Source organism: Streptopelia decaocto (assembly GCF_964273445.1).
Source record: "Streptopelia decaocto genome assembly, chromosome: 17".
Taxonomy (NCBI): domain Eukaryota; kingdom Metazoa; phylum Chordata; class Aves; order Columbiformes; family Columbidae; genus Streptopelia; species Streptopelia decaocto.
Window position 1 is genome coordinate 5,453,106 of NC_138672.1, and position 23,913 is coordinate 5,477,018.

Consider the following 23,913-nt stretch of genomic DNA (forward strand, 5'->3'; position numbering starts at 1 on the left):
TTCCCCCAGAGCTCAACACACATTACTGGTTATTGAGAGCACTGAATTTGACCCAGAAAAATATATGGACATGATCTTAACTCATATGGTTTTGAACAGTCCCTTTGATTTTCATGCATCTGCTCACACATATACAGACACTCAGTATTACAAATGATTGTGCTCAGCACCTTACAGGACTGAGCCCTTCACTAATCCTTCTAAACCTGAGTCTATTGACTTTCAAAGCAACCCATGAGGGATTCTTATCTACATTTCCCAAACAAGCTGCTTGCTTAGGCTGAGACTTGCATTAGTGTTCAACCAGAGTTGATTTTGAGCAACGAATACGATTAGGTTTTCATGTCAAGAGACAATAAAAGTATGGAGATAGTTCCCAAGTATCCTGGAGCAAATCAGGAGTGAACTCCCTTCATTAAATAGCTTGTAAAAACATAGAAAAAAATATCACAATTGATACCTAAATCCAAGCCAGCCAATATCCAGGTTTTGCTTTCTCATTCTGAAATGAATCTTAATAGAACCCTGAGTGTAAATGTCTTAGGGAAGTTTGAAAACCAGATCTCAGTAGTTAGATGCATGACATTTCTATAATATATTCCTGTCATCACATTGCAGAACAAGATTCAGTCCTAAATTATACCACAGCCCAACTCAGAGGGAGATGCTGCACACTGTCAAGAAAGCCTGTCCCAGAAAACAGACTGAAATAAGGATTGCTTCATCTCTAGAAAATGTCTATTACAGGCTTCACTTTGCACCAAAATCAGGCACAGGCAGTACTCTCAGGCTTGACCTAAGCATTTGGGATATCACAATTCTCAAACAGAATCCATGTCCTGGTAGCACATTATTATACATCTTTCTCAAGGTCACTATCAACACATATGAGAGTGGGACACTCAGACACCAGGAACTGTCAGCGGAAATAAAAGCTTATCTGGAATAACCATTCCTGCCCTGTCATCTTCCCCTCTTCATACAATGGTCATACAATGACTGAGGCTCAAGAATGAGTCTGGTCCCAGTTCTAAGCAGGTTTTGCCATGACAAGTCAGACTATCTTAGATTTCCCTTTCCTACCTGTAAAAATCAGGCTAGCCCTAAACCGATAATTTCTATTTAAGTGACAAGCTTGTATTAATTCTGTGCAAGCCCAGAACCAAATACAATGAGACTTGGATTGTAATCAAGACCTCAAAACATAAACTAATAGATACATTAATAGATATCTATTAATAAAAGAGATGTAATATAAATAGATCAAAACTTAACTAAATACATACCTGTATATAGAAATATGAAAGGCATAAGTTGTATTTCTGTCTTCCTGATGTCACATTAGGTCTCTTGGCTTCCTCACTTGAATTTAGCAGCACCATAGTCCAGGTGCTCTTTCCTCTGTTCCTGGCAGCATCTCTGAGAAGTCTTGACCTTCAGCTCCCCTTGGCACACCCTGTTCAAGGAAATCTGTGAGCACCTTGGAAAATCATTCAGGTTGACCTTTTTTTCCTATTTAAACAAATCTATATTCTAGATGACTGGTAGTATTAAAAACCAAGTGTAGCTCTGATACTCAAATCTAGTATCTATGCCGCATGTTTCAAGCAGAAAATCTTGACTTTAAATTTCTCTTTTTTAAGACCTTCTTTAAAATTTCAGTCAAAATAATTCAGTTGGACATTTTCTACTGGAAGCTGTTGTGCTGTTAAAAACTAAGGCACCTCACAGCAATTTATCACTGGCAAAAGCATCCCTAATAAGCAGAATGAGTCTGTGTGCTTTTCCCATTTCATTTTGCTGCTTTGTTCAGTTCAATTTGCTTGACTTTTTCAGTGGCATTAAAATATTATTTCAAGCTGTACTGACATGATGTGTGCTATAGTTGGGGCTGGTTTTGTCTGAGCCAAAACAGAAAAAAGGAGCTGAAGAGACACAAGATGGGTTTGGGGAGCAAAAGGAGTCCTCCCTGAGTGGTGAGGTCAGTAATCCAATTTCTTTTGTGCCTGCCTGTATCTGTCAGGGTCACCTAACCAGATCTCGCTCCTCCACAGGTTCTACTGCTGTGATTACTTTTTCTAGCAATACCGTTTGTAGTTCTCTTGTGGAGGGACCCATAGCCTGGTTTTTTTTGGTTGTTGCTTTTTTTCCTAGGTCTCTACACAAGGTCAAATACTGGAGACCAGCAGGAACCACCCATGATTGCACAGGTAAACACTAAAGATGAAGACACAACATGTTGTACCTGGGGCTGTTCCTGTAGATGTCTTTAATAACATTAAATGCCATTAAGATGTTTAGCCAGCTACAGCCCACCTCATATGTCCTGCTGAACTTAATCCAGCTCAGACAGGAAAGATACTCCTGTTGTGAGACCCACTCTCACCACAGTGTCTGGTGGTATTTGTCAGTATTTATCTAAGAAGCCACAAAACTAGTAGGCTAAGGAGCACCAGTGCTCACCTGTTTCTTGTGGTCAGGATTCATATGGACAGTCTTGTATATGCAAAGGTTTGTTTTGCATAGCAAGGGACACAGACTGTTACTATTCGTGGTTTTTTTTTTTTTTTTTCTGTTACACAAAAAGAAAGTCATATTTGATTGAACAATATATTTGTACCAAGCACCCATCTTTTGTCAGTTGAAAATTCAGGAGGAAGGACTGAAATTTCCAACGAGTTTTGTATAGAGTTTTTAGTCCTCACTGTTTTCCATATTTATTTAATTTACAGAATAATCCTGATGACAGTAAGAGAAGGTAGTTTTAGATTATGGAAAAAATATTATTGCAAGAAGTCGCAAGGAAAATGTGAGGGGTGTTAATTGATACGTGGATTAGAAAAAGTATCTTGGACAAGAACTATAATCAGACTGGGTCCAGCAGGTCTAATGTATCACTTCAAACTTTCCAGGGTAGAAAGAACACAGAAATGTTTCCCTTATGACCTTCTTATGCCTTGTCCATTTGTCTACCTTCTGCCTCGCTCCTAACACACACCACTGACCACCCTCCTGTCTCTACCTTCAGACAATAAACTGCAGCACCTCATCTTTGTGCCATTTTTCCCCCCTTTCAACAAGCACTGGGATAGATCCCTGAAGGAAAGTGCATTAGCTGGAGACAGGAACACATTGCTAGGATTACGATTTGGCATTTCTCCTCCAGCACTGGAACTGAGCAGCCAGGCCAGGGATTGTGCTGCACCCTGGTGCAGGAGATGCTGTCTGCCCAACATCCTCCTGTGTTTTAGCAAGTGAGCTCAAAAGAACATCCTGTTCGTGGCAGCTGGAGTCCGTCACATCTGTCACAGGAACATACGCACACAGCCTGGGCTGGAGGTGGATTCTGGCTCTGGAGGGAGGCTGGGCAAGTGGCCAATGAGCCGCTCACACTTGCCCATGTTTCCCTTTGGAGACAGGGATTCCTGGCTTAGCACAGCCAGAGATGGCTCTGGGGAGCCTTGGTGTTCATTCATCCCACTTGTAGCCCACCCAAGAAGATGCAAATTCCATACACTGAATTTGCCAGGGCCTTGTGGCCAGTCTTGATTCCTTTGAGGTCACTGGGAGCAGACCTCCAGTGTTCTTTGTGCGAGGGCAAACAGGCTCCTTGGGAAGGGAAAATAAGAGGGGAAACTTTCTCTACCTTTTGCTTTCTTGCCTTCTGCCCCTGTCACCTCCTCCCCCTTACTTGTCCCCTTGTCCCTTTCCTCCAGGATGACATTTCTGCTCCAGGATGCGGTTGTTCTTGGAGCTCTCGACACGTCACTGGGTCTGACTGGGAGGTCACTGGGGTCGTGCCCTTTGTCTCTGGGGAGGGCAAAGCTGCTGAGGTCCAGATTCTTCCTGATAATTTCATGTGATAGCTAATTAATGGCCTTCCCATGTTTCCACGGCAACCCCATGCTGTGCTCTTAGCCCTGATCCAAGTGGGCATTCTGTACACTCCTGAAGCTGTAGAATCAGCATATTAATAAGACTTGCTGACGTCCTTCGCTTTCTGCCACATCGGCTGCTAAGTCTAAATTTGAATAACTTTTAAAAAGCACATTTCTTAGTAAGCTCCGAGTACATTCTCTCATGTGACTCGAAGCAACTGATCCCAGAAGTCTTCTGCATTTAAAGGGAAGAAGCAGGTGGGTTCTGCTCTGCCTGCTGACTTTTGCCATTCTGTGCCTTTGGGATACCTGGCATCTGGCTTTTCTTGTTTTCTCTGGGTTATTTGGAAGCTCCAGCTTTCATGCAGTTCCTAATTTAACTGCAGCAAGAGACAAGTATCTACCATGATTTTGTAGGACCATCTCTGTATTAGCTGAGCTGGACAATATTATGGACTGGTCTGTGACTCCTTCTTGTACAGAGGAAGGAAGCTGAGTTCCATTCTTGTACAGTTAAAAGAATTGTTACTAATATTTCCAATGTCCCTTTTATCATTAAACTCTATAATAATATCTATTGATCTTGCAGTTTAGTAAATAGGTTAAAGTTTTCTCTGGGACCCACCTCATTCTCCTCTAATAATTACCCTCCATTCTAGTCATTACCTTGTAAAACATCTTTTTCTGACTAACTGGAGGACTTGGACATAATTTCCTCAGAAGCCCATTAAAACCACCATAGCACTTGTGTGTCCTCTAGGAGGATCAGAACCACTTTCTTTTATCAAGATAGAAGTATGCCAGATGCCTCCACATCTTCTATTGCCTGCAAAACAAATACTCTAAAACAAACTTGCAGGATCTGGTTCTCGACCAGGCCGTCCCCTTACCTGGGGACAGGCATTAGGGACTGAGCAGTGGGAGCAGAGCATGGGCCCTGTTTGTGGCAGACACTTCTAGCATCAAAAGCACAGTGTGGCATGGTCCAAGCCACATTTGATAGGGTTGTTTGGGTTTGTTTTTCCTTTTTATCTCTGACATAAACTTTGAGTCCAAAGTGGTGGCTGAGCTGCCAGATAGCTTCATTTTTTCCCCGCTCTGAAGGACAAGGGAATTTATTCCTGACACTTTGGCTTAATTCCACCACAAAAGCTCATCTAGGCATGTTGCAATGTGGCTCCAGATTGTTGTGTTGATGTGCCATCATACCCTGGTGCCACATTGCACCATCAGGTACTCCTAAGGTAAGTTACATACACTGACAGAATATCTATGCCAGACTTATTTCCATTTTTCTATGCTTCAGCTTCACCACTCCCAGCCATGGTGGATACACTAGCTCATGTTAGAAAATGCCTCTGTAACTCCATAGCTGTCTGCCATTGCTTGGGTCTGAACTGGACAGCAGTGATTTAATGTTCTGCGGGTGCCTAATATCTTGCTTAATGTTTGCGGTGTTGCCCCCCGTGCTGAGGCCCAGTAATACCGGTGGCTGCTCATCCCAATGCATCATTAAAGATACATGAGAGCAATTAATTTGATCCCTAACAGTCCCACCAATACAGTGCAAGATTTAGCTAACGTGTTGCTAGTTACCCACGAGATATGAGATTTAATTGCAACTTCTTTGGCTTCTAGACACTAGAGCTGGATACTTTTCTCATAGGAAAGCAACTTATCGAATTAATTTCACTTTGTGCTAGCATGTTCACTATTCCCAGCCGTGAACAAAACCCATCATTGAATGCAGACTGCATCTCAGGCCATAGGTTTCTCATAAGCAGTATTCAGTATTTTCAGAGCAATAACTGTAGTTCTTCTCAGTGTCAGCTCTTTGGGTTATACATGTAAATTAAACAGTACATTGCTATTCCCTGCTTGGATGGACGTAACTGTCAGGAACATTATTTCCACTCATAATTACAAATCTGACATTCATTTCCCATGAATACTCTCTACTATTTGCTTAAAACTAACTTCCATGCATACCATTGCCACTGAATTTTCCTGTATCAGAAAGCTGACACAGGAATGTCAGAACCATAAAGAAACCTCTTTGAATGGTGGGATCTGCAAGTATGAACGTCTACTACACAAAGCAAAGACCAATCAAATGAAAAACAAATGAACAAACTGGGAAAAGTAGGTGTGCTTTTGAATAGGACTCGTTTTTGTTTCTTACTAACTACCCAGATAGTTTCTCTTATGCTCCTGATTGCTAGTTCAGCAGGTGAGTTCCATGAATGCATTTTTTCCTTGAAGTAGCTAATTTCTTCTCACTTTGAATGAGTATCAACCAAAACCACACAAATTAAACTAAATCTGAAGCCAAACTTAACTGTCCGAGTCCCCAGTGTCACATGAACTACACCACCATGCATTTAGCTCTTTCTGGAAGAACTGATGTTATTCTTATAATCTGAGCCAGAGCCTCCAAATAAGAACATCACAATTTCTACAAGTACATTTTGAACTCAGTTGAATCAACACATTAAATCAGAATCTTGGACTTCAGGACTGCCCTTCTTGCTCAGGCCTGTTTTTCCCCTGAATACTCCTCCAGCTCCAGAAACCCACAGAATCTGAGATTTACTTCTCCCTTCTCAGATGGCAGAAACTCCAGTCTGTCACTAGCACTTCTCACCACCAACTTTAACTAAAAAACAGTGAGATTAAGATAAATGCCCACTACTCATCTCCCACCGTATTCAGCCTTCATCACCCAGCTCAGCTGATCCTACATCCATACACTCCATTCAATATATTATTTTTTAAAAAACACACACTCCACAAAATTTTACCCAGATTTTAGGTATTTTAGGTGTTGTTTTTTGGGTTTTTGTTTTTTTTTTTTTTTTTGATAACTTGGCCCTTTTAAATTTGGTTTTATCCATGCAAATTCAGGGTGGATTTGGTTACTGTGCTCTTCCCTCCCACTTTTACTACTCCTTCCCTTTTACTACTTTCTTGGACATTTTAATAAAATTTTCTCGTCTGTAAATTTTCTTTGTGAACAAAGAAAGTGTAAGTGTAACAAGGATATTATTCACAGCCACAGAAACATAAGAAAGTAAAAGGGAGTTTTCCTTCCCTGAAAAAAACAAAAATGACATGTACCCTTGTGTTTCCAGCTTTCCTTGGAAATGTATTTTCTTGCATTGTGCTTTGGTTTTTGTGGTGCTGAGGGTTTCCCAGTGTTATTGGAAGACCTAGAACCTGAGGCAGAAAGCCAGACTTGGGTTTGCCTGTAAGCCTAGGTTTATCAAAGTGGCATATGATTTTAGCTTTGTTCTAGAGACTCTATTGAAGTACCTGAAAGACAAGTGACTCCGGAGATCCAGAGGTGCTGATCCTCATGGGGTTGAGCTCTGACAACACAGAAGGCAACAACAGTTGTGATGCATGAACTCCAGTTGAGCAAAGCAGCCCAAGGGACCTGCTGTATCATTCTTCAGCAAGTGTTGAGATTCTACCTCAGGTGAAAACTCTTCCAAGGTGGAAATCCCAAAGTGAAGACAGCTGAGACCTGCACCCACCCTCCACCTCTTATGTGTTTTCTCACCAATGAGGCGTTAATTTTACTCTTAAAGGGCTGACATCACCTTCTGTACTCCAGCAAAGTTCAGCACAGGCTGTGTGAATAACTCAAAGTAAACCTGGTATAAATCTCAGCAGAAGAAATATCTTTTATCTTTAACCATTTACTCCCACTATAGGAATAATGGCAGTTCTTTTACATTTACATATAACTCTTGTTTGTTTTGATTTTTTTTTTTTTGTCTCTTTGTCTTGGCACCTGCATAGCAGAAAACTTTACAGTTCATTACAGAAGTTTGTCCCTCTCTCTGTTCCTCCCTTTATTTACTCTGCTGCCCCCAAGGACTAGCAAGCAAGACCCCCAAGGTCAAGAGAGAGTAAAGTGTCACCCTTTTATGACGGATTATGGAAATAACAAACATGCCTGACAGTTTTATACAGCTGCTAGAACGGGTTTAGTTTTCAACAAATGAAGAATTTCCTCTTGTTTTTTTCTTTTGTATATTAATTACATTTTACAAATCTTGGTTTCCCCCTTATAACTTTCCCCCCACTTTTCTTTCTTTTTACGTTTTTTTCTTATTTTTTTTCCTCTTTTATTATTATTTTTTTTTTTACAGCAAAAGGATCAATCACCAACATGTCCACTGAAAAGTCCGGGTTAGCAGAGTTTGGCTGTCATCTGGTCTGACTGTTTGAGGATCTCAGTGTTGTACAGGTCTAGAGCGTGGTTGACACGGATGATCTCGCTGTTAGTGAGCTTCAGGCGATGCTTGAGCATACAAGAGAACAGATCCAGCTGGGGCTTCCCAGGGGCCACAGGAGGTGCCAGTCTATTGATTCGGTCCCGAATATCCAGCAGCAAGAGCATGACGGAGGAGGAAGAATAGAACTGCCCGCCTTGCGTGTAGGACTGGTTGACCTGCTGCACAGCACTGCGCAGTAGGTCGGCATTAAAACGCAGGCTGTAGCCGTACACCTGCACATCTGAGATCTTGATGTAGAACTGACGCTTGGTGGGGTCAGAAAGGTCCACTGGCCCTTGGCCAGTCTCGTTACGCAGCAGGGAGGGCAGCCGAGTCCGGCTGCGTAGGTAGATGTGGACAGTCTCGAAAAAGGTTTTCCACCGGTTGCCCAGCAGCAGGGTCCAGTTGTAGCACTGGCTGTTTTGGAGGCGGATTTTCTCCCAGCGCGGGTAGCCGTACTCCCCAAAGGGCATGTTCCAGCCCTCGGAGTGACTCCCGCTGAAGGGGTTGACGTAGACAAAGAACATGGGGTCCAGGCTGCTGTTGCGCATCTGGCAGATTCGCATGGAGATCCCGATCACCATGTGGATGAAGTCCATCCGGTTCTTGTTGCTCTTCAAGGTGAGGGACATGCGTTTGCGCCACCTGGGATCAAAGAAGGTGTCCAGGCGGATCTCGTTGCTGATGAAGGTGGTGTGCACATACAGACGAGAGTCCATTTTCTGCAGCAGGTACTTCAGCTCTAGGTCCTGGAAGTCCAAGTCCGTTTCAAAGCTGATGAACTGCTCGCTCCGCTCCGAGTCTACGTTCTGGGGCTCACAGCGACCCCGGTAAAGCTTATAGCCCTTGTTGCATGAGCCGCAGAGAGAGATGTTGGCAAGGCTGCACATGGCACAGCTGTTGTTGCCCCCGATGATGCAGGGGATGGGGCGCTGGCACAGGCTGGTGCCACCATGGCAAACGCAGCTCCGCTGGCTTTCCAGAAAGGTCCCCCAGAACCCATTCTCGTTGCAGTAGAGAAGGGACTGGACCCGAGTAAGCCATTCCTGTATTGTCCTGCAGGTGAGAAGAAGAAAGCATTAGCATTGTAGAGTCTCACAGAGCCTTTGGTGTTGGCATCTTACTGGAGCCACAGTGTTTTCAGGGATATATCTGAGGCAGAGCTCTCAGAATGCTGATGCCCTGCCGTGGCATCTGGGAGCTATTCCAGTCTATTTTGAGACTGAATCTTTCACCTGCTGTTTACTCCTTTGGTGGAGAACAAAAGCCTTCTAAGAAACAGCTAGAAGTTAGGATTGATCATCTAAGATATCTCTCTTCATGCTGTTTTAGGAGCTGAGGCTGGCACAGTCTCCTGCCAAGAATCCCATCAGTGCCACAGTGACAAAGTTCAGCGATGGGAGTGGAGCTGATAAAACCATGCCAGAAGCTGAGGTGCTATTAAATGTTACAGGTCAGCATAGTTTCTAGGTGAGCAGGAGAAAAGTCCTCTCCATGTCATTGGTAACTCCCCCCTACTCTCCAAAATCAGACCTGTAATGGGATGAGGCAAAGCCAGCAGTAACCTCTGCTTACGGTGCAGAACTCAATAACAGCACAAAAGAGGATGGAAGTCAGGGTGTGTAGAGACAGAGCTGTTAGAATGCTTTCTCATTTAAAAAAATCTGTTGCTAATTAACCTCCTCTTACAGCCTCTCCCTTTAACAAGCATCCACACTTGCCCATTCCCAAGCCCCACCAGTCCCACAACTGCTCTATCTTTTGAGCCCACTTACAAACGACACCATAACCCACATTTGCTTTTTGTGTAACCCACTCGCAACATGGCCTTGCTCCCTCCTCCCCGCTGCCCTGGGAAATCTCAGCACAGCAACTCCTTTCTCAGCATCCTTCAGCAGAACCCCTTGTTCAGCCGCCCGCTCCCTCTCCTTCGCCTCCCCCCCAGCTAATGAATACTTCATTGTCTCCTCTGGGCAAAAAGTTCTCGGGAGTGCTGCAGTGAGAGGACTGGCTAATGACAAATTAGGATTCAGTCCCTGTAGAACGGGAGGAGTGATTATGGACAGAGGCTCTCAGAGCTGGATTAGTGAAATTCATGGCACCTGCATCGCCTGACCTCCGAATAATCATTAAGCTGTAGGCTGTATCAAAGAAGGCATTAAATGATACAGCAGCGAAGACCAGCAAGATAATTAGGGGGAGGGAGCAAGTGCAGGGATGAGAGTATAAAACAGAAGAAAGTGCTGGAAGGAAAGAAATAATCAAGGAACAGAAGCAGAAACGGTAGGGGAAGAAAGAGGGGGGGAAATGTGCAGGTAAAAGAAAAAATGAGAGAGAAATGCAGTGGGCAGCAGGAACAGGGATGGAGAAAAGGGAAAACTGAAACAATGGCAACAGCTGAAAGACAGAGGACAGGCAGGAATGAAAAGAAGTGGGAAGAAACTGAGTGGAAAGAAAATAAAAATGAGTGGGGAAAAAAGTACATCAGCAGGAAAATTCTAAAGTCTTGGATGTGGGAAGAGACAATTTCCATATGCCTCTTGCAGTAGGGAGCTGCCAGGGTCTCTTTCCTCTATTCACAGCTAACAGGAGCTCTCCTGCTAGAGGAAAAGACAAGGTTGGCTGGGGAGCTTGGCAGCAAGGCAGCGACCTCTATAAATAGAGGGACATGGTGACAGCTCTGGTCCCCGGAAAAGTGCACTGGGCTCCTCCTGGCTCCTCGGACAGCTCTGCTTTGGAGGGGAGGGGACAGCACAGCCTGGCATGATTGCAAACCATGCTGCTGACAGCAAAAAACACCCTCAAAACCATCCCCTGGGGACTGAGTCTGCCTTCTGCTCACAGGTGAATTTTTGCTCACTTTTTCAGCAATACAAATATAATTTTTTTTACACCACCTGAATCCTTGCAGATCCTGTTTGGAAAGCCAGCCACATGCACTTGAATTTATTATAGCAAGGTATCCAGTTTCCAGGTTGAATCTCCCTAAGGTGCTGTGAGTGCACCTTGATTCCTCCACACACCTCTTTGAAAGCTTCTTTCTTTGCCTCTAACCACTGATCTAAGCATGAAGCTGCGGGATGATAAACAAGTGGAGGACAAGCTAAAACCAAAGCAACCCCCAAGTATATAGACACTATTGCAGGGTTGCAGGAACATGTATTTGTGCAGTGCTGGACTGGTGCATTACACAGGTTTTACATGTGGATAATGCCACTGAGCTCATGCGACAAGGACTGCCAGGCTGTACAGCAGGGAATGCAATAAATACAATGTCAGAGGACCATATCTTGTCTGTCTTAGGAAGAAACGATATATATATTCTTCTGTCCTCCTCTTATACTGACATTCAGCAGAGCAAAATGAGAAAGGAGTTTAGGCTGATGTCTTGCAATCAAAACTAATAATTTTCCTGTTTGCCAGATCAACTTTGTGAAGGGAAGATGGGAGGAGATCTGGAGAAAGAGGGTTTTTTGAGAGGAGTGTGTGTATATGTCTTAGCATTCAGCAAAGACACAAATAGGACAAAAAATAAAAAAAAAAGTCATCTATCCACCATCTGCTGATGGCAGCAATAAAGGACGTAATTAAATGAAAATGCAGAATCCAGGGCAGAGCTGGGCATCGGCTACAAACTTGACAATGGGAAGTGTGACAGAGTGAGAGAGGAAAAGTGGTATAAATTACCCCGTTTTGTCCTGCAACTGGGACAGGATAAGAATATATGCAGGTCCAGGCACAGCCCTTCAGCTGACAGGAGGTAACGTCTGCAAACACAAACCCGTGATGGCTCAGGCTGATGTGAATGGAACCAAGAGATGTCAGGACACATGGCAGCTGAAAAGAGCCACTGTTGAAAAGCTGAAAGCCAGTAGAGTAGCCATTGGTTTTAATTTTAATTATTTTCTCTTTCATTAGGAAGTAACCAGTTTACCTTTTTCCCTCTTAATATCATTGCAAATTATTTTGCCTTGTGTTTGCTACCTCTGGCCATTCAAAGTATAAAGTACTAGAGTACGTGAAATTAAAAAAAGGAAAACTATGTCTTCAAAGGTCACTGTCAAACAATTTTACACTCAACTTTAATATCTTACATTCCAAACTAGAATGGAAAAATGTGAGATTTATTTTGCTGTGTTTTATTGCTGTTGCTCCCCTGGCAATGCTGGGAACTGAGAGCCAGGTAATCATGCAGAGCTGGTTCACCATTTAAAAATTACCTCTTGTGACCAAAATAAAAAGTTTTACAGGGCAGTGTTGGGCTTTCAGATGAGAAGTGGAGGTCATGTTATACAGAAAGGTGATGAATCATTTTCTTCCCTCCCCCTTCATCATCTTTCAGGATTAATCGGGCCTGAGGAGGGGAAGAAGCTGATGGGTGTCCCTTGAGATGCAGCTTTGTTGTAGATGGTGTCTGAGGTGATTAGAAAACCAAACCATACCAAAACAAAACCCAAACAAAAAAAAACCCACAGTCAAAAACCTGATCCAGCAGGACTGGTTTGTTTTTTTTTTTAATTCCAAAAAAAACTGTAGAGATTTAACAAGATTTCCTTTGCAAACTCACCTTTCACTTTTAAACCAGCACTAGCTGCTGTGGAGGTACTTTTGGGCTTTCTGTATTGGAACAGTGAAGTAAAAAATGCTATTTTTATTCCCAGCAGCTGTGAGATGTATTCTTAACTAATAACTATTTGGCTGGAGCCCAGAACATGTATCAACCCCCCTGCTCCAGTGGATGTTATTTATATTTTACATCCAGAGTTTTAAAATGCAACTATAGGTAGTCATTCAACATTGAAGCTTTAACAGCTGAGGAGTGGTTTCTTTTTTAAACCAACAAACTTGCCTGCAAAGAGTTGTTTTTTTAAGCAAAAGTAGTGCAAAGCAAATATATATATATATATATGTATATTATTATTATTCCTAGCTATTGCAAAAGGTCATGGAGAACCAGCTTAATTGCCAAAAATCCCTATTCTTCCTTTCTTTTGGCAACACCACCTCTTCCTTTCCCTGAGGATAATCAACAGCAACCCTATTTCTTTTTTACATGGCTTTTGAATATATAAAGTAGGCTTACTATTATGTGTATTAAAGAGAGAGAGGCTTGCCCTTAATAGAACCTTTCCATCCTTTCAAAGCCCCTGGCATGCTTGATAAGCGTCTGTCGTTCTGTACGGTAACAATTAGAAAATTAGAGTATTTCCAAGCCCTGTGAAAAGAAGGGTGAAATGCATCCCTCTTGCACTACACATCTGCCTGCCGAGCGCCTCCCCTGCCTAGCTACAAATGCAGAATGACAAATAAGAAAAGAAATTATAATATGCCTGGTGGTGTTGACTTAAACAAATCAAGCACATCAGTCAGCTAAAAACCCAGCTGCCATCATCCATTTCGTCCTACTTCCCCCAGATTTTTACAATATTCGTTGGAGGCTTCCTTTCTGCGTGGCTGACTTTTTAAAATAGACAAGAAATGCTAAAGACAGATTTCTCTGAATGCTTTTCAGCAACATGGTTGGCTGGATATTTGCTTGCTATTGCTTCATATCGTTGTTGTGGTACAACTCAAAATAATGCCTGGACATGCCTGTGATTCTTCCACCAGTTGGCTTGTTTATAAAATCTCAGCCATTTGGCAGGAATGGGCCAATTTTGGGAAGTTCTCCAGACTTTTTCATAAGCTTTTAAACTTAACAAATATTTCTCCTCATTCCTAGTAAGTTCATGAATTCTTTGTCCAGAAACAAAGAGATCTCTTGGTAATTAAAGAATTGTTAAGCCCTGGAGGAGTTTCCTGAGCTGCACAGTGATGGAATGAAAATTCAGTGTGCTTAGTGGCCAGGGGTTGGATGATAACAGGAGACATCAATCAATCAGTTTATTTTCTTGAGACTGAATATTTAGGTAAGAAGAAGGTGAAAAAAAGTTTCTATACAAATATTAACTTGTCCTGACCCTTCCAAGATAAGCATGGTAGAAAAGACACTTGGACTCATTTTTTTCCTAGATTTTAAGAGTTGCTTCACTCTGGACAATGTAGAAAGAAACAGTGAGAAATGTTTATTCAAACCCCAAATGCAAGTCTTCAAAAATGATTGGAAACTAACTGAAACTCAGACATAGGTCAGGGCTGGAAGGAGCCAGGAGGAGGTGACTATTAGATATCAATAGTTACTGTAGCTATAATGGAAAATCTGCTCTCTCCATCTCTAGTAACATTGCCAGGCTTCTGGTCAGTGCCCCTTTATGGGTTCATTCTGCATTTTGTAGAAGAAATGTGATCTATTCCCAGTGAAATTAAAGCTTTGCTTTGGTGACATTCATTGAGGAGCGCAGCTCAAAAATGGGCTGAAGCATCTTGTGTTCCATATGTCTGCTTTAACAGCAAATGGAGGCTGAAAACTTCGCTGTGGTATGTGACGCAGGACTGTTTTAAAAGCAGCTTAGTCTGCTTGGCTGTGTGATATCAGCCCTGTAGAATACGATGGAATAAGTGGGTGCCCTCCACCTGGGTGGGTAAGACCACACAGAAGGGATGTGAGTACACTTCGGTATGTGATACAGGTTACCTACACCCCCAGAAATTTCAACCCATGTTCAGACTAATTTTCCCCCAGACCTCCATGTCAGCACATCCTATATCCAAACGCTTCAGCTGTTGTGTTTTAGGTCCAAGCCCAGGCTCAGCTAAATCACCCATCACACCACTCCCACGCCCATGAAGGATGAAGGTACCTTTCTCTAGGCAGCTGGTGGTTGGGATTGTGCCGACACCGGACACTGAGGCCAAAGAGTTTGCGGGCAGTGCGCTGGATCTTCTGGCGCTGGGCTTCCAGGTTGCTCTGCAGCAGCTTGTAGCGGGTCTGCAGGTCCCAGTCATTCCCCCAGTGCTGGTGGATGCTCCCGATGGTCAGGAAGTGGTTGCTAGGTAGCCTTTTCATGAAGGATTTAAACTCATCTGGAAGACACAAAATCGTGGAGAAATACAGAGTATAACAAAGTTACAAAGCTTTTTATTAGGATGGAGAACCAGCCGTGATGCACGAGGCCATCGGTGCTCTGCTGAAGGGAGGGAATGTCCAGTAACACACTGGTTTATCATTCTGCCCTGGGAAGCTCACTAATTCCATGGCTGTTGCTGCTCCCATATGGGAAACAAAACCCAGAGAATATTCAGGTGAAACAATATGGTTAATATATACAGGGTAGATTTTTAAAAAAGAAGCAAATTCCCTGGAGGATGGGAATTATGAACTAGGGGTTATGAACAAAAAGCAGGGAGTTGTAATCATTGTCAGTTAGAGAGTTCTCATTTAAATTGTTGTTCAGCTGCTCCTAAAATGCTGTTTGTTGTTGAAGTCAAGTCACTTGGGCTGTGTTGTTAAAAAAAGAGAGAAAAAAAGCTTTAAAAAATCCCCAGAGGAAGGGTTTGAATTGAGTTAAAATGTCCTGCTTTCTCATTTTTTAAAAAGAGCATTCTGATTCTTTTTTTTCTCGTTTAACTTCATTTGAAGTTAAATGAGTTGCTTTATGTAACAATGAAATTAAAATAAAGTAGTTTGCAGGGCTAAAGTCAGAACAAAATGTGTCAATTTTAGCCAAAGGAAAAAATCTAATTGGTCCAAAAATATGTTGTTGAATGTTGTTTTGTGATCACTTTATTTCCATTTGATTTCGTCTGATAATGAAAAACACCATTATGTAGGGCTTGTTTGAGTTTTTTTCATTACAAACCAGAAAATCTGATTCTGTTTCTGACCAGCCCTTTCTTCCCTACTGAGAAGTGCAGTTTGCTTAGGCTCTGATGACTGGACTGGGAAATCCTCGTATGGAAATAACATGGAAAAAACAGATGATTCCAACTTTCTCAGTGGAAAATAACCTGATTGGTTTTTTTTTTTGGGGGGGGGCAGGAAAGGGGGGACACAGCTGAGGGTTCCCAAGATGGTCAAGGGCCATATCCGATGAGGTCAAATGGAGGGAGCCACATTTGTTTAATGTGGTGAAGAGGAGGTCAAGGGGCAAGGTAATTACAGCCTACAACTGCTTAAAAGGTACAAAGGGGAGAAACTCTTCCTCTTAGAGACCAATGATGTAACAAGAAGTAATAGAGAGCTTGCAGCCTTAAGAAGTTCAAATGATTTCTTGAAAAACTCCTTCACTTGGAGGTAATGCAGCACTGGAATGTGCTGCCCAGAGGTGTAGAAGAATCTCTCGTTTTAGACTCCACTAAACAAAACTGTGGTGGACTCGACCTACCCTGTTTCCCCAAAAACAAGACAGGGTCGGTATTGACTTTTTTATGAGCTGTAACTAGGCCTTATTTTTGGAGTAGGGCTTATATTTTGAGCATCCTTAAGAATCCTGAAAAATCATGCTAGGGATTATTTTTGGGGAAACAGGGTAGTGCTGGTGGGAGTCCTTATAGAGGGAGGTGGACTAGAGCCCTTACATAGCCCCCACAATGTGTCCAACATGAAATGCAGCCATCTTTTCTTGAAAGATTTCTACATTATTTTTCTTCCTTTCCTAATCCTTTTTTTAAAAAAATTCCTTCATCCTATTGTCAGATGGAAAAAAAAGGACAATAGCCAAAAAAATGAAAGCTTGTAAAGGCTGACATCTTTTCAGAAAAAAAAGAAATAATCCATAGAATCATTGGAGAAAATCAGGCCAGATAATTTACAACCTATTCTCCAAGTCTTATATATATTTACATAACATATTTCCTGTTATTACAATTCATGCTTAACTGCCTAACAAAGAATATCTATGCATTAGTCAGTACCATCATTATATAGATGGTAAATGGATGTTCATGTCTTACTCATCACATGGTGAAACTGAGCACCTAATAAAAATAATTATCGTCATTGCACTATGAAGATCCATGGGACATCTGCTTGTCTCTTTTCTTCCACAAAGATAGCTGAGAGATTCTTTTTTTTTTAAATAATCTCTCAGGTTTTCACTCTGTTTGTAATGCTGCTTTCAGTGCCCTTCTCCTCCCCAAAAATGATTCTCTTCTGTTCAGTGGTCCTCTGAAACTATCATCATGTATAATTGCTTCTGTTGACCATGCTGATTACTCCTGGTACCTTTCAGCAGTAAAAGCCTTGCATTCGCTTCCCACCCCCTATAAATCAATTTCCTCAAAAGCCTGTTTGTGCACAAGACCAAGCTCTTTTCCCTCTGATGATGAATGTGCTACATTTTTCATAGAGACGGGCAAAGGGAGAAATTTCAGTGCAGTGTGCACATTTTGATACTGCAGTGCAACACTGAGGGGAAAACAAATGAGCAAAATAAAAGCTGGGTGGGGTTGTTATAAAAAAAGGGGAGCAGGAGGTGAAAAAAAATAAAATACTTTCAAAAAAAGAATAGTTTCTTCACTGTTTAATTGTATTTTAGTTATAACTATCCCTGAAGGCCCCAACCAAGGCTGCATTGTGCTAAGCCTTGTACCTTTCTGGAAATAGCTCATTCTGAACTCTGAGAATTTCCAGTTAACTAATAATGCTGATTGCATTTGGTTGTGTTTTAGTTCTCTGCACAGAAAATGTTGCTGATGGCCAGGACTACATTGCCCATAATGCAACAGGGCTCCCTATTTTTGCAGAGTCACCCAGTGCCCTGGCAATGACTCAGCATCACAGGTGGCCATGTCAAACATCTCTTTCAAAGATGAAACATGAGCAATGGAATAAGAACTTCTGAGCTGATTCAAAGCAGCATCAGTTCACTGCAGCCTCCTTGACTTTGAAGCTGCCATCCCAAATCACACCAGCTCTTCATTTGCCCCGCACGATTTTTCCAAATTGACATAGGAATCCAACACAGATCAGAAACAAAATATAGATCTTTAAGGCTATCAGCCTCCTCCTGTGCAAATGGTATTTGCTTTCAGAGCACTCATGTGCCTTTCAGCCCACTTTATTGGAAAAACCTTCAGATGCCATTAGAGATTTTGTTTCTGCTGTTCATTATGAAGAAAATCCTCTAGTCATTGGGAATATTTATTAAAGCAAAGGAGCAAAATACTAATATTACAGTCTTCTGTGATAGCAACTTTCATCGCAAAGAATAAGTTCACGCATGGTGCAACAAAGTGATGAATGAGATGCAGCAGCTTTAAACATGAAGATAATCACTCCATCCAGCCCCGAAAAGCCTCCAGCCCTGGGTGGAATATGGCTCCAGCACAGCAGAGAATTGCACTGGAACGTGTCACTTTAACATAGCAAATGAAAAACACCTTCCCCCATTGAAATCTCAAGGGAAGGGAGACTGAATATCATTATCTACCAGAGTCTTTGCTTAGATCAAGTGCAACAAGTACAGAATGTAACAGTAAAACAATCACTCTGAGACTGTAATTTCTTTCTCCATAGGGCTCTCGTCTTCTAAGTGTCTGGGTGAGATTCCCTGGGAATGTAAAGGGGTTTGATGAGCAGTGGCCAATGTGTGGCTCTTGAGCACCTTAGGTGGAGGTCCTGTGCCAGAACTAGCAACTAGTAGCACTTAACTAGCAGCAGAGCTGTGCTGCCAGGCACTGCCAGTAATCCCAGTTTGTGTGGTCCTGAGCTAGTAGAAGCTTCCAAAATCCACGTTTCAGGTTTGCCCTGGTGTACCCACCCCATCCATGAATCTATAGAAACTCATGGACTTCTTCAGCTAGTCACCCACTTCTGGAACTGGCCCAGCCTGGTGGCTCCCCATAGTCTATGGAGGGCTCTTCTCAAGGTGGTCAGCAGCACTGAGCCATTAACTACTGCTCTGACTTTGCTCATCTGAGCACCAAGCTGACAGTGTGAGCTGGACATGAAAATCTGTGCAACAGCAGAGACATCAGCAGGGTCCACATTTTGAAGTATGAAGCAGTTCTCAATAGCTCATGGAGGAAACAAGCTGAGTCATTTCAACCATTAAGGGGATTAAGGTGACCTTCAACATCAAGAAAGAAATTGTTGCCGGGAAGACTTCTGAAGAAGAATTCTTCAATACCTTGAATAGAGCTAGATGGTCCCTTCCTCATAGTTTTCTTTCCTAACATAGAGACCTGGACAGTTGTGACAATAATCATTAAAGAAAACGTATTGGAAGGTAACTGGCTAACACTAAGAGATGAGAGGCAGCACAGGGATAAGAAGCTCGTGATGAAATTCGTGATTAATTTCTGCTTAGCGTCCACTTGCTAAAGGAAAGGATGTAATTGCTCTGATAATATTGCTCTCTTTACTACCTCAAGTCCTTGAGAGTGATGTTGCAAACCTACTATGGGTTACCAGCATCAACATGGAACAAACTCCGCTGACACCTCCAGTGTCACACTGGGAGAAAGTGAAGAGAGAAACGTTCACACCGGCAGACATCAGCACTGTAGGAGAGAGAAGTCATTTTCCCTTCTCTCTATCTCAAATGAGGTGTCATCTGGCCTGTGCTCTCTCTCCGTGAATTGCCTTTCACCAAAGCAGAATAAATCATTCATGCAAATCTGAAAAGCAATTTCTGCATCATTCATATTGTGGAAGTTTCTCTGTAGAACTATTAAAGAGAGATTCTGAGCTGGTTTAGTATGAAAAAACAGATTTTTAATCAAACAAACTGTTCCATGGAAAATATCCCCTTATACATACAATTACGTGTGGTGTGTGGTTTTGTCTGTACGTGTACAGATTAAAAAGGCAATCCCTCAAGACTAAGATCATGTTTTTGGGTTCAACATCCTCTATTTTTATCCTAACTGTAACATTATATTAAGGGAAGAAAGGGGTATTAACTGGTATAACCTGACGTGCTTTGTTTGAAATAAATCAGTTGGAAAACACACTTTGCTCAGTTACCTGAATTCTCCAGATCTTTATAGGCCTCTGTCCAGGTCTTGGCCATGTTTGCCAGCGTGTACTCCATGATCTGGATGTCGGTGATGGGGCAGTTGCACTGCGGGAACTCCTCTGCACACTGGCAGCCGCACTGGCTGTTTCGGCAGATGTACTCGCCCTCGCCATTGCACATGATGTAACTCAAGGCAGACTGGACAAACTTCTCTTGTAAATACTGAGGGAAGATGATCTGGAGACCTGGCATCGAAACAACAGGCAAGGATGTGAAGGGAGAAAAAAAAGAGAGAGTCATTTCAGGTATCTGTTCTTCTTTTCAAAAACTGTTTCATTAACAGCTTGGGAAAGTGATGCTGAGGAATTAGAAGCTGTTGGGATATTTCTCTCGGAGCTGTCATAAGGAAGGTGGGGTACAAATTGTGCAAGCAGCGAGTTACCTGAGAGCAGAGCCCATCTGCTTTATGAGAGAAGGGTGACAAATAACATTCCCCACCTCAATGCCCAGTGAACCCCTTCCATCCCAGTCCTGGATCCTGGTACAGCACAAAGCACCCGAATGCAAAGCCTCCCTTATACCCAGGTTCAGGGGTTTTTTATGCTTTGCAACCAAGTGCTCATTCAGAAGTGATGAGCATTATGCTGTTCTGCCATGTTTTGAGAGAGACTAAATAGGTTTGGTAGCACAGAAACAAGAAAACTACACACTGAAAAAGAAGAAAAAAAAAAAAAAAGAAAAAGAAAATAATACAAGCAGACACTTGCAGAGTTAAGTGCCCAGCTCCCACAGTATAAATACAGGAGTTGGTACCTGACTCTTTTCAGCTTGCTCCCTGCTAGGAAGGCTACTTGCCAAATCCTATTAAAGTGCAAATGGATGTAGTGCCAGTGATTTCAGTGGTGCTCTGAGGATTTACACTGCCTGAGAGATCTGTCCCCATGTCTCCTCCACAGCGAGTGTTTGTGTGTCCACCCATCTGTGCAGTGTAGGTGTGCACCCTTGCTCAGGTACCAGAGGACACGGTAACAGTTAAAGTGTTTGCCTGGTGGACAGTGTACATTTTTTTCCATCCTGTCCTTCTCCAGCCCCCGTCCCCAGGCTCCCTACAGTTGTCCCTGAGGATTCACAGCTGTTTCCCCCTACCTGGCGAGTCTTGCTTGTCACACTCAGTCAGCATCTGCCATGCACAAGGCAGAGATGACAATAACTCTGAGCAAGCGTTTCGGAGGAAGCCCAGCCTGCTTCGCCTTCCTTGTAAAAGGCCCAGGGATTTCAGAGTGGCAGATAAAGGAGTTTATGGCTCGAACAGCAGAGCTGAACTCCGGCGTAATGAAGGCACGCGGGTCAATTACCCATCTGTTTGTGTTTCTATTGCGCTGAATTACAGTATCCGTGGCTGACAGCTCATTGGAGTGGAAGGAAAATAAGGCAATAATTCAGAGGATGAGAGTGTGTGGGAAGGGCAGGAAGGGCTGTGACTCCTTTCAGGAGTTCAGACCCATCTCTGTGATGGGTCATGTTCACCTCAGGCAAGAGAAAAGCATCAGGCAGCACCCCCAGGACCCCATTACCCTTTTGCTTTTGATTCCACAGAGACACCTCAGCCTTGGCAAGGTGCCTCTGAAGACCAAGTCGGGGGGGGATGGGGAGGGTGTTGAAGGCACAGGGACCTCTGTTTCCTCTCCCTCATGGCCAGGGCAGGGTTTCTGAGAGCACCATGGCTGGTGGCAGCAAGCTGCCCCCATGTCTGACCGCATTGGCAGTCACGCGTGGAGCAGTGGCAGCCACCAGGCAGGATGAACACAGAGCAACCTTCAGCTGGAGAAGACACGTGTGACACTTGCACAAGGAAGGATTTCAAGCCTGGCACTTGGAGGCACCGTGTCTGCATAGATCCTGCTGCCTTTTCTGCAGTGCTGTTGCAGGGAAGGGAAGGGACACGCAAAGAGCTGACCACAGTCTGCAGCATCCCTGGGAACACCTCAAAACCAGTCTAATGGGGATCAACGCTTTAAGGTCCTTTTGGTCGTTTCTGAGATGTTTCTCAATAAGCAGCTCAGCTTTCTTCTTGTTGTGAAGGCCTGAGGTTCAGTGCCTTTTAGGGATTTATCTGAAGTGACCACCACAGAGGAATGGTTCCTTTTCAAGCCTTCACAGTGATGTTAGGGATAATGCCATCTGCCAGGTTCCAAAACTTTCCTTCAGGATGAAAAAGTGCAGTGCTACTGAAGAATGCTACTGAGATCTGTAAAAGGGGCTTGGAGAGCCTGAAGGCTGCTGGACTCACTGCCTTTGCAAGCTCACAGGACAGGGGAGCTGAGCTTCTTCATGTGCATTGACTGTTTATTCATGGTCCATGTCCCATAAACAAATCTTTCCACTCTTCGCTTCATGGAGGAGCAACCAGGGCAGGTTGCTCCTCCAACCTTTGAATATGAGGCCCAAATGCCCATAGGCTCTTCAGCTCACCATGTTTTCTCTTTGAATTTTATACTCTGATAGCGGCACTGACATGCCGTCTGCTACCAGCTACAAATAATACTGGCTTTGAGATTTTTTTCTGGATGGGAGAGGAGTAAAAAACAACAAACTAAAGTTTCAGGGAAAACACTTCGCATTGCAAGGGACATCTGTTGTGTGTCTCAGCATGTGCAGAAACATCAATACCCTGCCATCTCCAAAACATAACATGGTCCCATCCTACACTGCCGAGTGCCTCCTGTGAATGCATGATTTTTGTCCATAAAACTCGTGGTTTCTAAAAAAGATGTTTCTAGGATAAACTTCTCTTGTAAGAAATTATCTCATGTTTAAGAGGTAATCAGAGCCCCTGTACACTTAGCACCAATTCAACAAAACACTTACATAAACACTTATCTTTCATCAGGTAAGCAGTTCTGCTGGAATCCATGCGGTTAATTGTCGCATTTCACAAGCAGCACATTTTCAAATATGTGCTTAGACCAGGAACACACAAATCTAGCTACTCATTGCGACACACATGTGCATATACCAAATACAAAGCCCTAACTTTATAACTGCAAACATGCTGTAGGAATTACACGTGACACTGAGATCTTCAGGCCACGAATTTCCTTGTGGAATAAATTGGTTTTAAGGCTACTGAAATACAACCATGCCTGCTTTCACTTGACATATATATTTATATAAACAACCCCACATTTATCCTAAGACGGAGATACTGGACCATTTTCGTGGGCTGAACCCCTCAATTCAAACCAGCATGTGCAAGGAATGGGTTCATGCTTCACAACAGCCTCAGTACATGCTGATACACAGAGAAGTTTGCTGGTGAGGAGTGTTAACAAGAATAGTTTAGTTTTGAAGGCAACTTATTGATTGGAAGGAGAAATTCTGCTACTCTGTAAAGCACACATTTCCTCTTTAAACATTAAGAGCAGCACAGATTTGGTATGGGTTTGTCTTAGATAAATACAGGCAGAATATGAAGTGTCTGACAAGGGAGCGTGTCCTTAATTCACCTAGAAAAACTATTAGAGAGACATGATTGGCTTTGGACTGTATATAAAAAGCTTCCTGCATTAAAAGAGGTAAATTTCCCCAGCGCTAAATTAGAGCTATTTGAAACATTTTCCACAGAAGAGTTCTCTGTTGAAAATGCAGTTTCATTGAAGCATTTTGTGAGAGCATGTTGACTCCAAAAGCTCTTTTGAAGGGAAAGGTCTGAATGTATTTTTCATACTTCCTCATTTTGTTGCACTGAAAAGCCGAAATGTTTTGTGTTGTCATTAGTGCTCTGTCCATCTTGGCAAATACTTTAATATTAATTGTAATGTAAATTTTAATACTCTGCCATATTTGTCATAACAAGCTACCTAAGATGCAGTGTTTTCTGTTTAATATCACAATGTTTAGAATAGCACAGGA

At 42.8% G+C, this 23,913-nt stretch overlaps 1 protein-coding gene across 1 annotated transcript in view; it reads right to left on the reverse strand.

The window, feature by feature from the left end:
• Positions 1-7,573: 7,573 nt before the first annotated feature.
• BRINP1 (BMP/retinoic acid inducible neural specific 1) overlaps positions 7,574-23,913 on the reverse strand; it is an 80,619-nt gene continuing 64,279 nt past the window's right edge. The window contains exons 6-8 of the mRNA XM_082067519.1: positions 20,010-20,246; positions 14,902-15,124; positions 7,574-9,217 (exon numbers count right to left, since the gene is read on the reverse strand). Of these exons, the coding sequence (XP_081923645.1) occupies positions 8,077-9,217; positions 14,902-15,124; positions 20,010-20,246 (1,601 nt within the window). The 3' untranslated portion in view covers positions 7,574-8,076. The remainder of the gene's footprint in view (positions 9,218-14,901; positions 15,125-20,009; positions 20,247-23,913) is intronic.